At 38.8% G+C, this 15,304-nt stretch overlaps 1 protein-coding gene across 2 annotated transcripts in view; it reads left to right on the top strand.

Annotated features, from left to right (window-relative positions):
* The window catches only part of LOC114938018 (serine/threonine-protein kinase PLK1), a 31,767-nt gene extending 16,467 nt beyond the window's left edge, over positions 1 to 15,300 (top strand). For both annotated transcript variants that reach the window (XM_029311737.2, XM_029311739.2), the window contains exons 4-10: positions 7,387 to 7,491; positions 7,576 to 7,692; positions 9,572 to 9,786; positions 10,154 to 10,586; positions 11,005 to 11,480; positions 11,597 to 11,730; positions 11,995 to 15,300. In XM_029311737.2, coding sequence (XP_029167570.1) covers positions 7,387 to 7,491; positions 7,576 to 7,692; positions 9,572 to 9,786; positions 10,154 to 10,586; positions 11,005 to 11,480; positions 11,597 to 11,730; positions 11,995 to 12,338 — 1,824 coding nt within the window. In that variant the 3' untranslated portion in view covers positions 12,339 to 15,300. The remainder of the gene's footprint in view (positions 1 to 7,386; positions 7,492 to 7,575; positions 7,693 to 9,571; positions 9,787 to 10,153; positions 10,587 to 11,004; positions 11,481 to 11,596; positions 11,731 to 11,994) is intronic.
* The last annotated feature ends 4 nt before the right edge of the window (positions 15,301 to 15,304 follow it).

Here is a 15,304-nt window from a genome sequence, read left to right on the forward strand (position 1 = left end):
TATTGTAAAAATTATAACTTATCTGGAACACGTACACATAATCTTATCTTATGATTCATTTAACGTAAGATATAAAATTTGTTTATGCCAAATATTGCGACATTGGTATTCGCAAGATTCAATTAAAAAATAATTTTATTATAAAATATAATTGTTTTTAATTTTTATAGAAGAAATTAAATATTAAAGAAATAATAAGAAAGCAGGGGGTATATTTAAAAAATTCTTATTAATTATATTTAAAAATTTTTTTTTAAATCTAAATATACACAATACGCAGTTATAAATACATAGAAAACATAAATAAGAATTATACAAAAACATTTTTTATATATTTTATTGTTCGACGGTAATTACTTACGCACATAGCACGGATGAGCGTATATACGGGAGCGTTTATAATTAATTTTCGAAAATGATATTTCGTAACATAACTTTATTACACATGGTTGAATTTGGAAAAAAATAAGCTTTAAATTAGGTAAAACAAAATTTTTAATTTTGAAAAAAAAAATTAGGTGGTGAGGGTTTTTTAAAAAAAAAAAAAAAAAAAAAAATTTTTGTTCATATAACTTTAAAGTACTCTTCAAGCCATTAAAATTTGTTGTACGTTTTTTCTTTATATCTCTTATAGTTTAGCAGATATTTGATCCTAAAGAAAAATACCGTTATTCTTTAAAGGGGTGTTTCACCCCTTAAAACTCAAATTGCGCACGTATAAAAAAATACGTGTCTTTTAGATTTGTGTATTTAACAACATATTTCAAGGAGAATCAAATCGGTTCCGGACAGTTGTGACATGTCCTTGTTAGAAACGATTTTTCCTAAATTCCTTTTTAGCGAAATAATCGAGAGGGCGATCATCATTTTTGCATGTTTCCAATTTTTATCATCATGTATCTTTGTAACTAACAATAACCTTTAAATTGAAATTCTATTAAAGTAAACTCTATTGTAAATTAACTACAGAATGTGTTTTTGTTAATAAGTATTTTATTTCCACAAAAGCTTATTGTTAGTTTTGCGAAAAACCTTATATATTTTCAATCGTTTATAACTCGAAAATTATTGGTACTTTGACATTTTTGCTGAGGAAAAATTGTCTCCAAATGATCCCAGAAATTTACCCGACACCCTATACATATGTATAGCGCATGATTATTCAACGCGCGACTTCGTGTCGTCGACGTAAATAAAATTCGGGATTTGAAACAATTTCCACTGATAAATCAATTTTTATCAAATCCTTTTATTCTCACTAGAAATATTAAAATAGTCGTAATACAATTTTTTTGCACATGATTTTTACACATATACATATACATACATACATACATATGTATATATGAAAGAAGGGGATCGTAAAAAGATGGAAATTATATATACGTATGCAATTTTCATGCTCAAGTTATCTTGCATCTATATAAAAATGTCCATCGATAGAGCAATTTTGCATGGTCATTACTTTTTATTTATATCATGATGCATCTGTTACGCTTAATTGCGCAATGTATTATATATATCAAGTAAAAAATTTCATTCGTAGAGACGTAAGAGATACAGAAAAGTCGCTGTTGACGCGGATCCTTCATTTCTGCGATTTCTCAAAGCAAACGAAATCGTGAGTTTCTCACAAATTTCAATATAATTGAATGCATCGCGTCGCATTTTCTGCGGAGATAATGCAGAACTTTATCTCTCTTAAATGGAGCATATTATTAGTCAATAATTCTCCACAAGAAGAGACCAGTTTGACCTCGAATCGCGAAACGCGCAATTGATGTCAATATTTACGATCAACAATTTTAAGTAAATCGTGATATTTTATTGCGCATTACCGTTTAAAGTAAATATATATACAGAATATCTCGAAGATTATACGCAACTCTTATATAAATATACTGCACGCGTTTGATAATATTTTTTTCTTTTGCGATTCATTTTATCCCGGGGCGATTTACAAGGCTGCCGCTGAAATTTTTTCATGCAACTGTTAGATATCGCAATCACCAGAGCGATATTACGATACGTTATCGACGCGTTTTATTTTTACGATTTTTTTATCTCATTTCGCGCAGATCGTTTATTTGAATTTCGCATAGCGGATGAAAGCATTGCGAGTAAAAAGAAGATGAAGCACGATGAAACTCGAGACCCGGATAAGTTGGATGTATATGTATCGCCGAGCTTCGCCTTCCTGAACTTGGACTTTCGAAATTTATGACGATCGATACCGGAGCAACCTTGGCGAGTTTCCTCGGGAGATTCTCAATTTAGGGAGAGGATTTATAGAATGCACAAATTCTACCATCGTTCGCACGTGTGCCTCGAAAATTTTTCTACCTACCTACCCGAGTCCGACACGCAATAATGCAGCCGCGCACAAAAGCTTCGGGGTTTCGCAGGTCGAGCAGAACGGCATTTCTGCTCCAACCCCTGGTTTTCTCTCCGTTTTTCTACACGCACATATTTTTCCCGCGATATAAATGGCGCTGAAACGTTTCTCCTTCTGCATCCAACTCGCATTTCCCAGGCTTACCGTTTAATCGATAACCCGAGTAACCTACTTGTGTGTGTGTGTGTGTGTGATATATATGAGAAGATGTACGTTTTGTTTAAATATTTATTAGCTCGAACGAGGAGAATCGGACAATCCATCTTCCCGCTTTCGACTATTCCGCTTAGAAACGATCTAATTTTTCAAGTGTCATTACGAGCGAGTATGTCAAGATTGAATTTTGTTTGATCGATATGCCCTCTTCAGTATGCGATTGCATTTTCCTTCGGCTCTGATTAGATCATCGTTGCGAGTTGAGGCGAGCCTAGTTTTAGAAACCTAGTTTCGCAAAATGTGTAACTAGCCTCGGAATCGACTCCCATTATACCTGCTAGATAGGATAAGAACTTTTCTGACGTAACTCGCGTTGCACTTGCAATTCTAGCTCGGATTATAGTCGCAAATCGCCGAAGACAAGATAGAATTCCTTCCCGCAGATAGCAAACGTACGTCATTTTGACGTCCAATGACGTCAGTTTGCTACTTGGGTTCATCTCTATCTATTCTCTCTCATTATCTGAGAACGGGAAATATCTTTTTCTATAGTTTAGATTTCTCTGGAAATCTCTTGACGAAATCATCTTTCGTAAATGTCATTTCAGGTAATGTTAAACTATAGACCTTGTAATAACAGACTGCGGCCAACAAGTGTCCGCCATGATGTTTTGTCAAAATCCTACGAGAGAGAAAGCAATATATCCCTGGTAACAAGCATATTTTGACGTCTAATGACGTTATCGTTATCCAAGAACGGCAAATCTCAGATAAAGTTAATGAAATGTCATTTCAGGTAACGTTAAACTTCTAATAAGAGACTGGTCAACAAGTGTCCGTCTATATATAATGACGTCAGTTTGGGTTCATCCCTGCGTATTCTCTCTCGTTATCCAAGAACGGGAAATCTTTTTTTCTATATAGTTTCCATTCCATTATGTGTCGCGGGAAAACGACGCGTCCTAGACCAGACTTTCACAGTCTAGTGATCCGGTAGAGACACGATAACAATCGCGTTATCGGGCGCGACTGTACAACGTGGTGGAGAGTGTGTATTCCCAGCACGGAGAGTGAAACGAATCGATCGGCGGCGAACGAGACTGCCGTCACTGTCGCTGATAGGCCGGAAAGATTAATGAAAGGTCAGGGCCTCGTTAAGAGTACCGGGAAAAGGATGGTTGGGTTGTTTCCCAAATTTAGACACACAAACGAACGGGTAGTGTGCCGTGTACAAGTTGAAATTAAAATTTCAAATTTATTCCCCTTCTCGCTTAATTAGCGAAGAAAGCCTCGGTTCTTCTCGCAATAAACTTTCCTCGTCACGAATAAATCTCGCGTGCGAAAACGAAGCGAGTCATCTCGCGCTTATTGTCCTCTCGCTCGGACGGGAAATTCCGCGACAGACCGGCCGTATAAAATTGCGCGCGCCATTATGTCCGATTGCGAGAAGTGAATGGCGCGTGAATGGGATTATTTCTCAGGGAATCGAATCGATGACGCACTGCGTGGCGCGAAAACCGGTCCCCTCGTTTTCTCTCGGCTCGCGTAGTTTCTTCGGAAACTGCGGTTTCGCGGAGGGCCTGGGGGCTCGTTTCGGCGACCCCGAGAGACTCTTGGATTCTTGACGAGCCGGACTCTGACTGCCGGGGAAATTGAAGCCGGGACTTAACGGATCGCCGTCCTTCCTCACGTCAGACGCGACGTATCGGGAAAATGACGTTCGCATATTAATCATTATCTCTCCCTGCGGCTCTTGATTAATTATTTGTAATTCATGATTCGCGAGCGCGCCATGAATATTTAACGGAAAGCTAAAGAAGGCGATTACTCAGCTCGCGCAGCCTCTCTTTTTTTCTCTCTTTCTCTGATAAACGGGAGGAGGACTCGACAGCTCGACGTGTCGGTTTGCTCGAGAGTAATTGTAAGAAGAGGAAGAGGCGCCCAAGGAAGAGACCCTCTCGATTACGTAGCGAAAAGAATGCAAACGGTTCTTTCTCCTGAGGATCTAAACGTCGTTCTGTTTTATTATAAATTAAATGTTAAAAGATTGAAACAATTTTTTTAACATAAAATCGGTAGATTCGCGCTTTGCTTCTATATGTACTTTAATCATGGAAAAGCATTTATTATTCCATTCAACCAATAAAAAGAAAAGGGTGCGCAACAATGTTTTATCAATAAAATAGAATGGCGTTTAAGACCCCCTATTTGAAATTAAGGGGATTATAAACGCCGCGATTATGTTAAAAACAAAAATATTTAATTTTTTAATTTAAAAAATGTTTTTTTCATTTTGAACACAAAATCGGTAGGTTCTATATATGTACTTTAATAATGGACAAGCATTTTATTATTCTATTGAATCAATAAAAAGGAAAGGGCATACATGATGCTTTATCGATAAAACAAGACGGCGTTTAGGATCCCCTTGACTGTAAATGCAATGCATATACAGTCCGGTTCCAGGAGGAGGAGGAGAGCGAACGCGAAAACGAGGACAAGGCTTGGGGAGGTTTTTGTCAACGGTCCATTTAACCGCGCGCGTGCACACAAAGCGCGTGCACGCGCGCGCAGGAATGTATTTTTAGTCATCGCCAGCGGTATTTAAAAATAAACGAAACGCCGTATAACCGTATTCCGGTTGGGCCGCGTATATGCCCCTTATTCTTGTTGCACACCCGGTGTGTTTCGAACCCGGATTATCGCGAAGACGGAAAAGCGACAGGAAGTCGCTTAACGAATGTCTCGACGTTTGACATTTGACACTTTCATTTTATTTATTCGCTTTTTCTGCCAAACGTCGGAATATTTAAACATTGCGTTCACGAATCGATACATGTGCATAATATACAGGATGTAACTGAAAAAAACATATCCATACCATCAGATTCTATGTGGTCAATTTCGAATCGATTTTTCCTCAGCGAAAATGTTGAAGAAAATGTCATTTTTTATCTTGTAACTAAGAGCTTTAAATACTGTCAAAGTAAATTCTATACCTGAAATTAACTGAAGAAAGCGTAGTTTTGTTAATATTTTAACTCTACAAAATTTAATTTATAAAAAACTCTTCTTTTTCAATCATTGTATAACTTGAAAATTATTGGTGCCTTATTTTCATTGAGGAAAAATCATCTCCAAATTTGAGAGGTGTGCTCCGTATGTTTATTCAGTTACACTCTGTATAATTACAATTGCGTGACACGTTATTGTTGCACGATTTCAGGTTTGGTGTAACAACGTCGAGATATTTTTAGGCGGCTTCTGGCAAATGGCCTGTCAAACACGCCTTTTTCGTTTTACGGAAATTACGCATGTGTGACTGCAATTGAGAGATAATCGTCGTCATCCGTTCAAAAGCGGATGAGCTTTTTTAAAACACAATACCGATCTTTATTTTGGTTTTAGCTTGTTTCGCGAATGATTTTGTCAGCGAGATAATGAAGGCACTCTAATTTATGACAATTTATTTAAACAAGATTATAAATGTTATTTTTTCCTTCATGATAGGGTAAATTCGGATAAGATGGCTATAGTTTTCCAAAATTTCAAAAATGTACTTTTATTTTTGTTATTTTTAAATAATATTTGGCAATTACTTCATTGAAAATTAAAAAATATATAATACTATCGAAATTAAACAATAAATATTTTATAGAAATTTTATATTATCAAAATATTAAAGCATTGGCCATCTTTTTGACTCTTATAGTTGACCATATAAATATTTCATGTTAAAGAAATGAAAAACTTATAATTTTACATATTTAGCTTTTTTTATTTTTATACTTTTTTAATATAAAATAGAAACTTTTCTATAAAAAAAAATAGATTTTCAATATAATCTTTCAGATTGATTTTTTTAACTAAAAATAATGTTAAAAATAATCTTTAAAACACGACAGAAGTAAAATTTTATGCATAAATTAATAAAATACATAATATTTTCATTTTTAATAATGGAATTAAGTAGGCCATCTTATCCAAATTGTGAAGAAAATATGACCGTAGTATTTATAAAAAAAAATTGTGAAAACGGAAAAAAAAATTATGAGTTACATTATAATTTATATACTTTCGTGTAATTTATATACCTTACGTGTCTACCATTGATTATGACAGCTCAATACTATAATTTACTCGACGTTACAGCATTTTTTAGTGAATATATAAAAAACTTTGGAGGCAATCAAAAGTAAAAACATGATGTAATATTTACAATTTTACAATACTGTTATTCCGAATATTATACGCACATAAATTATTGTAAATATTAATTATCTTTGAGAATAATGAAAAAACACTATTTAGAAATGATTCAAAAAATACAGCTTGTAGCCATCTTTTCGGTGGCCATCATACCCGAGTTTACCCTACATTCATATTTTGCGATTGTATTGTCGTAGCTATTTGCTTTTTATCTCTCGGAATTATCGAAAGCCGCACAAAGAGTGACGCTTCGTAAAAAGAAATTTACTTCACTTTCTTCTCCTTTCTTCTGTCGCGATTGCGGCGAGGCAATAAACGATAATTTTAGATTACTTCAAGACCGAAAGCGGTCGCGGAGAAAACCTTTCACTACGCGGTCACATTGACGGATGATCGAGGAGAAATTCTTAAGATCTAGTCTAATATAAGATTTCTAGGACTCGGAAGGAGGTGACTGGTGCCTCTTTTATCTTCCTCCGGAGATGGATCAAGCTGTCGCGATGAGATTTCGTCAAGAATGATCTGGCTTACAACGGCCTTACATCTCCTTACACCTTTATTGCAACCATCTCTCTATCTATACTTGGATTCCTGTCATTAGCAACGGTTCATTTCTCACATTTCAGGGTGGCTTTGCGAGAGTCTACCTAATGACTGACGTCAGTAACGGGAACCAATACGCGTGCAAGATCATTCCGAAGAATCGAATGCAGAAGATCCACATGCAAAAAGTGCGTATTTGTTGGAAAAACACGCAATTATTTCTATACCTCTAACAAGCGTTTCGCTGAATAACGTATTTACTTTGTTCGTAGATCGCGCGTGAGATCATGATCCACAAAGAGCTGAATCACGTGAACGTCGTCCAGATGCATCACTACTTCGAGGACAATCTCAACGTTTACATGCTTCTAGAGGCCTGTCCACGAAAGGTATATATATATACATACCTCTTATATCTACCGTTTATTATACTTCTTACCGCGCTTAATTCATGAGAAAAAATTTCGCAACTCCATCCTCCACTTTTACGATAATACCTCGGCGCTGGTTAAAAAAACTTGCCGAGAGATTTTATATAAATTATTGAAACCGTCTGACAGATATCGATACTCGTAGAGCGATAATAAATAAGCGTCATCCTTTGATTTGATTTTTCGTGTAGTCAGAATTAATGGTTCTTCAGCATCCTCATCCCCGTCGTTTCTCCGCGAGTTTCGCTTTTAAAGTCCGACCTGTCTCTCTATGAAGGCACGCAATGCAGCAGCAATTGAATCGTCCGTCGTGTCGGAATCATTGTGCGCGCCGTAACCGAGAAACAATTATAGGTGCCCGGTCTGCAAACGAGCGCGATCAGTAATCGGCCGTAGTATTTTCATTCTGCCGCGCCGGAAAGAGAGCGGCACTTGCACTCTTCATGGCTGATCCGCCGACCTGTTTGTACCGTTAGGATGCGACCGAGCCTCGGCTAATCGCCCGATTATCCTCGCTCTCCCGCTCGATCGTCTTTGCGACTCCCATTTCCGTCCGTTCTTCGGAGAAGATCGCTCGATTGACGATTCGAGTCGCGAAAAAAGTCTCCATCTCGTCAAAACTCCTTCAACCCCTTCACAGTATATGTAGCATATATGCGCATCTCAAAAAAACGATTTACCTTTTTGCGATTTATACGAAACCTGATTTTTCGCTGAATCCGAATATATCAGAATTTCAAAATGGCGGATCAAATTTGAAAAATGCTTGGATTATCACAGAAATGAGTATATTAAAAATGATTTAAGTCGCAAAATTAAAATATATCTGAATTTTGTTAATCTAAATGGCAGATCAAACTTTGCTAAAAAAAAATCACTTAAAAATAATAATTTAATTGAAGTTTACAAAAAATATTATATATCAATATTTTTAGATCCACCATTTTGAATTTTAAAATTCTGGTGTTATATTCCGATTCCGCGACCTTAACCTTGATACAAAAATTATTATGCAAATCTAAGAAACTTTTTTCTCACACTAATAGCATAAAACTCTGATTTTCGCCACACTGCGTAGAAGTTAAACACGTAAACGCACGCGTGTAGTGAAAAGGTGAAATAATGCGCGATAAGAAACACTTTGAAAGCTGATGACTTTGGTAGTAAAGAATATTGTATAGGCTCTTAAAGAGAGGCCGCGCCTTGCAAAACCGTTTAACGGAGAAAGAATCTTTTCCCGAGATTTCTTCTCATGTGTTCGCATAAACGATCTAGGAAAATCATTTCGTTTCGCTAAACACGAGAGCGTGGAATAAATAACATCAGCGAGTATTTAGCGAAATTTTTTTCCGGCAAATAAATTTTTTGTCCGAGATATTTTTAACGAATTACGGATAAAATTCCTCCGACATGAAATGGCAATTGTACCTTACAAAAGAAAGAAAAATAAAGAGACAGTACAGGGTATACGTGCATTCCGCAAATTCAGGACGCAGCATCTTCTTGCCAGGAAACGCTTTCTTTTCGATTATTTGTCCTCGTCTTATATAGATGGATCTTAAACGGTGTCTCGTTATATAAAATTCCTTTTGTGGAAGGAAATTCCTTTCGCTATACAGACTTCATAATGTTACGTTTATGACAACTCGTTGCAACATCCGCAAAAATAACAGACATTACAGCAAAAAAAAATCAGCTCATAATTCTCTATAGCTACGTTCTAGCTTCGCGTCATTTAAACTTTCTGCATGTCACTAATGCGTGAAGCGACACACACAAGTGTCAGGATTTATAAAAAATCTCTATTCCCTTTCTTCTTCTGCTTCTTCTCCGTCAGAGCTTGATGCACGTGCTGAAGTACCGTGGCAAAGTCACGGAACCGGAAGCGCGTTACTATATGAAGCAAATGGTGACCGGCGTCGCGTACATCCACTCGCAGAAAGTCGTTCATCGGGATCTCAAGCCGGGCAACATGTTCCTGTCGGACCGGATGATCGTCAAGATCGGCGACTTCGGACTGGCGACTAGACCCGACGGTCAACGTAGACGAGTGTAAGATCCAGTTTGCTTTACGATCAAACATGTTTTTCCTGTCATTGCAAATTTATTTGTTTACATACATATAATTTATTTCACGTCAACTTTATGTAATAGATAAAATTTCTTTTAAAAAACTATTAAAGTATGGCAGCATTAAAGAAGGTAGAAAAATAATGCGACGTTTTACAATCTGTTTTCCTGTTATCTTGCTATATCGGTGCCTTCGTTATTCTTCGCCGACAAAAACACACAAACGAAACATCTTTTCTCCCCTTTTTTCCAGTCCCTAACGATTGTTACGGACGTGCTCGTCTAAACACAGACGAGCGCAGCATCAAACGAAACACGGTAGCATGTAGACGATCGTTTGTATTCGCAGGACGATATGCGGCACGCCGAATTACATCGCGCCGGAAGTGCTGTACAAGCAGGCGTACAGCTACGAGGCGGATGTTTGGGCGTTGGGCTGCATATTGTACGCTCTACTGGTGGGTCAGCCGCCCTTCGACACTGCCACCCTCAAGGAAACGTACGCTAGGATCTGCAGCAATCATTATCGCGAGGTGGACGACAGTATCGCGAGCAGGAGCGGCCAGGATCTAATCAGATGGCTGCTGCAATCCAACCCCGAGCTACGACCGAGTCTGGAGAGGGTGAAGGAACACGCTTATCTCACGAAGGAATACGTGCCGGCGTCGTTGCCGCATACTTGCTGTTACCAGATGCCACCGACGTCCATCATTGAGCCACCCTCGTCGCCGTCCTCGGTCTCTACGGTCGCCAGGAATCAGCAGGAAGCCAGCAAGTCGCAGGTGAGGGATCCCAAAAAGCCAGTATTATGAATTAGCATCTATCTTTAGATGTATCTCTAAAAATGAACATCTAAAATCAATCATATTTTTATCGCACATTTAGAGCTAACATCTATCTCTTAGATGTACCTCTAAAGTTAGAAATGCAGATAAATCCAAGGACATTTATTAAAAGTGTCAGGTTCAAAATAGGTTTTTTTAGATGATTGCCTCTAAGATAAATTCAAGGGCATATTTATTAAAAGTGTCAGGTTCAAAATAGGTTTTTTTAGACGATTGCCTTTAAATGCGCCGCTAAATGTGCGCTATCATAATATGGACTCTAACTTTAGAGGTACATCTAGAGATAGATGTGAGCTCACAATATGACGCATCTTCAGATCTAGTTGGCAAATATTTCCGAAACACGAAATTTCAGATGTGGCAGCAGAGTGTCGTCCACTCCGACGTGGGATCGTTGCGTTATCCGCAACAGCAACAGCAGCAACAGCAACCAATTCAAGCACAACAACAGCCTCAACAGTTGAATCTGCTGAATCGTTCGCAGAAGAGCCTGCAGAAGGAATCCAAGGTCTCGAGCTGGTTGGTCAGAAAATTGCCCAAGCTGCCGCGATTCCGACAGCGACTCAGCAGCGTGCTGTGCCCGGATCACAAGAAGACTGGCCTCGTTGCGCAAAGTGTGCAGATGCATCGCGCTCTAGAGATATGCGTAACAGAGATGAAACGACACAATTGCGCGTGCAATCCGCCGACCGTGGAGGATATCGTGCCGCTTTTCGTCACCAAATGGATCGATTATTCAAATAAGTACGGTCTGGGCTTCCAACTCTCCGACAGGTCAGTCGGTGTGCTCTTCAACGACAACACGAAGATCAGTTACACTCACGATAGAAGGTGAGCGTTTCGAATCGAGAAAACGAGAATGATGTGTCAAATCGCGCAACTTTCTTTGATATAAGACTAACAATCCTGTATGAATTATGTAATTTTTTTAAATAATTGTATTGCAGAAGAGTGGAGTACATGACGACCGACGACGAGCTGACGCGATATCACCGAGAGAGAGACGTGCCGATGCCGTTGCAGAAGAAGCTCGAGCTACTTCGTCATTTTACCGAGTACATGGACGATTTCCTGACAGAAGGTAAGCTCGATAAAGCTTTACTTTAAAAAGAAAACACGACTCGTCCGCATGGCTCGATTATGCTCCGAGTATTTTACTTTCTGGGGACCAGTTTCATCATCTCTGACTCTTAACTTAATCGGTTGATTAAAATGTCTGCGCTTTGCAGTTAATAATAAAAACTGATGCAATGGGATCATGACGTAAACTACTTGGGCCATTATTGCGGCGCGGTCTAAGGCTTTAACGAGCAAAGTACTAACGCAAATGCGCGCTAATGTCTAGGTGGTGAGCTGAAAAAATATCGCGCACCTCCGAGACAGTCGAAAAACGCTTGTGTGCCGCGAATGAGACGGTGGCTGCGTACGGACAAGGCCATCGTGATGGAGCTAACGGTACCTCTCCTGCAAGTGAACTTCTTCGTGGATCACACGAAGATGGTGGTGTCGCAGGAGACGACGGGTAGGGGCTACCTGATCACTTATATCGACACTGGTCGTCGCGCGTCCTCCTATTGGCTAAACGACCTGCGTGACCTCGGCTGCACCGCGGACCTCTACGAGCGACTCTACTATGTCTGCAAGGTGACGCGCGAGTTTGCCGAACTGGACAACAACACGATCGCCTGACGATCGCCGGCGGATTCCCGCCGCGATAATCCTCTTAAAATTCCGTGAGAGACTCGCAATGAGATATCGACCCAGGTAACAAACCGACGTCGTTAAACGTCAGAGTGACGTCATTCGACTGGGTAAAAAATTTAATTCTTATCCGAGCAATATTCGCTTGCTTTTAATAAAGCAGCGATTACATAGCAGTCGTAATGATTCTTTGGACAACTTGGAAAGTTATTGATTAACTATGGGAGTTTTTGGATAAATCAGTGAAAATATCCGGACCCCAGTTACCAGGATAAGGGTTTAAGGAAAGAGCGGTGGTGCAAGTACGTCACGATATGTACCGTTACGCGCATTTCTCGAGAGAGGAGAGGAGGAAGGCCGTAAATAAGAGTGTCATGCGGAAGGTGTGTCATACGAAAGCACTGCTGTGCGAGTGCTTCTGTTGATTTACGAACCTGTATATTGTTTCCACAAAACCGGAATAAATTGTTCGGGCCGAAACGGGACGTAAGATTGCAAGCGCAAAGACTAGTTAAATTAATAAGTAAAATCGCTCGATCAGACTGCCATCGTCGATTATGACGATGTCCCCTGAATTCAGGTAAGCTACGTACAGCTAGTATCGTTCCTCTCTCGTATCGATATTACGCATTGTAACAGAATACACCTGAAATTCCGAAAGCTACGCACTATTTTTACGCACAGTGGCATTTTTACACAGATCTCTTCTCATCTCTTGATACGAAAATAATTGAATAGATATGCAAATTATCGAGATTAATGTGATATAAACGTGGTATAACCAATTGTGAGATATTCACTGACACTTTGCATTGTAACGAAATTGCAAAACGATCGCAACTATGAGAGTGTCAACACTATGTTACTACTACCTCTGTTAAATAGATAGCATAGGTAGCTGTTAGAATATTTATTTTTTATGGCGCGGATCTCCCTAGTTCAGTGCCTATGTCGAGTAAGTAATTAACATTCGATAGATTAGTCTCTTGTCCGGATAAATCCGAATATAATTTTATTACATTCGATAATGTGTCGTGTGACGTGTAGTATCGTTGGAACGATAGAAATTTTTCCACGTACAAAACTCTTCTTCCGCTATAAAAAGAAAGCACGCGTTATAAAAATCTATAAACTTCGTTTCACGATATGTATATCGTGTTAATAAGACACCGTACTGCCTGTTAATTAAATTACGCGAGAAAGTTGGACGTTTGAATATTTTAAGGCAAGCGATATCTTTACAACCAACGTAAACAAGTCCGAAAGATGTGTAAAAACGTTTACACGCGGATGTGTTTCTTTTTTGGATCTCTCGAGACATATTTTAGACTGTCACGTTGTTTGAAGAATTCGATTTTCGTGATCGTTATTGCAAAAGACAGATCTGACGTGCGATAATTGAGTGTGTGCATTGCAAAAGTTGAAAGAGAAACAGAAAGAGAGAGGATTATCAACAAGATTAGCCATGTTCATAAGACAGTAGCTGACTAAGGTGTATAGGGTGTGTCTCTTCTACGTTATTTTTTAAAGACAGATTTTTTGAATAAATTCAGAGTCTTAATTTCATACAGCTTTATACGTAATAAGAAGAAATCTTCCACGCGTATCGAAAGAGACGCTTGCGATTCGTCATCGAGTACTTAAAACCAACACAAAATACATCTTGTTGCGTATGGATATGTATGAGTGTGTGTACGTGTTGCTCGGTGCGAGGGTACGAAAAGCCTCGGAAAATTCTTAGCAAATCCTAGTCACGCTTTTTCCACTTTTTTAGATTTTAAGACAAGCGACGAGTGTCACTGCCATCGTTGTTACATCGTGGTAACGCGTTGCTGCTGCATCCAGGCTGTTACGTTTAATAGTTAATACGCGCTATCTATATTAGTTGCGAAAGAGTACGCGGACTTGTTGGCAGTTTAGAAGTCGCTGGAGGACGCGAAAGTTTGCGACGAAGGTTTCGTGCGGTGATGAGCCTTCTCGATCAGACGGAAAAAGTCGTCTTCGTTGACACTTAATCTTCTTATTGCTATAGACTAACTTTATCAGTCCGTCTTAACGCATCTCGGACCAATTAGGCGAATAGAACCGGTGAAACCGTCGCGCAAACTAATTATTAATCGGTGACGCTCCCAGCCATATGTCGACGATGACGATGAACGTTCCAAATGACATTGGCGCGTCCTTTCGTTTATCGCCCACGCGCGCGATGTCGAAAGAATCTCCGAGAGACGCGATCGATATCTTGTCGTATGCATTTTTCCTGCACGCAACGCGTCCCGCCCGAATTGTTCTACTTCCTGTTATCGTATACATTAATATATCGCTCCCAGGTAGCAAACTGACAATCCTTAAACATCAAACTAACGTCACTTTGACATTTAATGACGTCAGTTTGCTACTTGGGACTATTATATAGCGTTATTACTAGCTGCTTAGATTTATCATTGTTATTCTATTATTATTATATAAAATATTATTATTTTATTAATTAATATTATATGCTATCGCGCTATTATCTCGCTATCGATGGTATTATACGTCGCGATGGCGACAGCCGCAATTTTATCTTTAGTCCAATTATTAATTATTTACTGATAATGGCAATTCGCTGCATCGCAGATGAGTTTGTTATTTGCATCCAACGTTGAAGATGATTGTCGTCGTCGTCGCATGTAAAGAGTGCAGTGATATTATCATATTTTATTTTTTATCAAGATATTTTTTGTTCTTTATATCGCATTACACGTCTCGTGCAACGAAGCGGCAATTAACACTAAGGATCAGGATCTCAGAATTGTTGCTTCATCATTCGTCCTCTGTTAGAGAAGAAGAGGTGAAGCGTTCGATTCGAAGCAATAGGCGAAAACAGCAAATTGTCTAAGTTAAAGGGAAGAAGAGTCTCGCTAGTGAAACATTTAATAAAGCTATACGATTTTGATAAAGCATCAAACGCC

The sequence above is a fragment of the Nylanderia fulva genome, unplaced genomic scaffold (genome assembly GCF_048542155.1).
Source record: "Nylanderia fulva isolate GAGA-0341 unplaced genomic scaffold, ASM4854215v1 Scaffold4, whole genome shotgun sequence".
Classification (NCBI taxonomy): domain Eukaryota; kingdom Metazoa; phylum Arthropoda; class Insecta; order Hymenoptera; family Formicidae; genus Nylanderia; species Nylanderia fulva.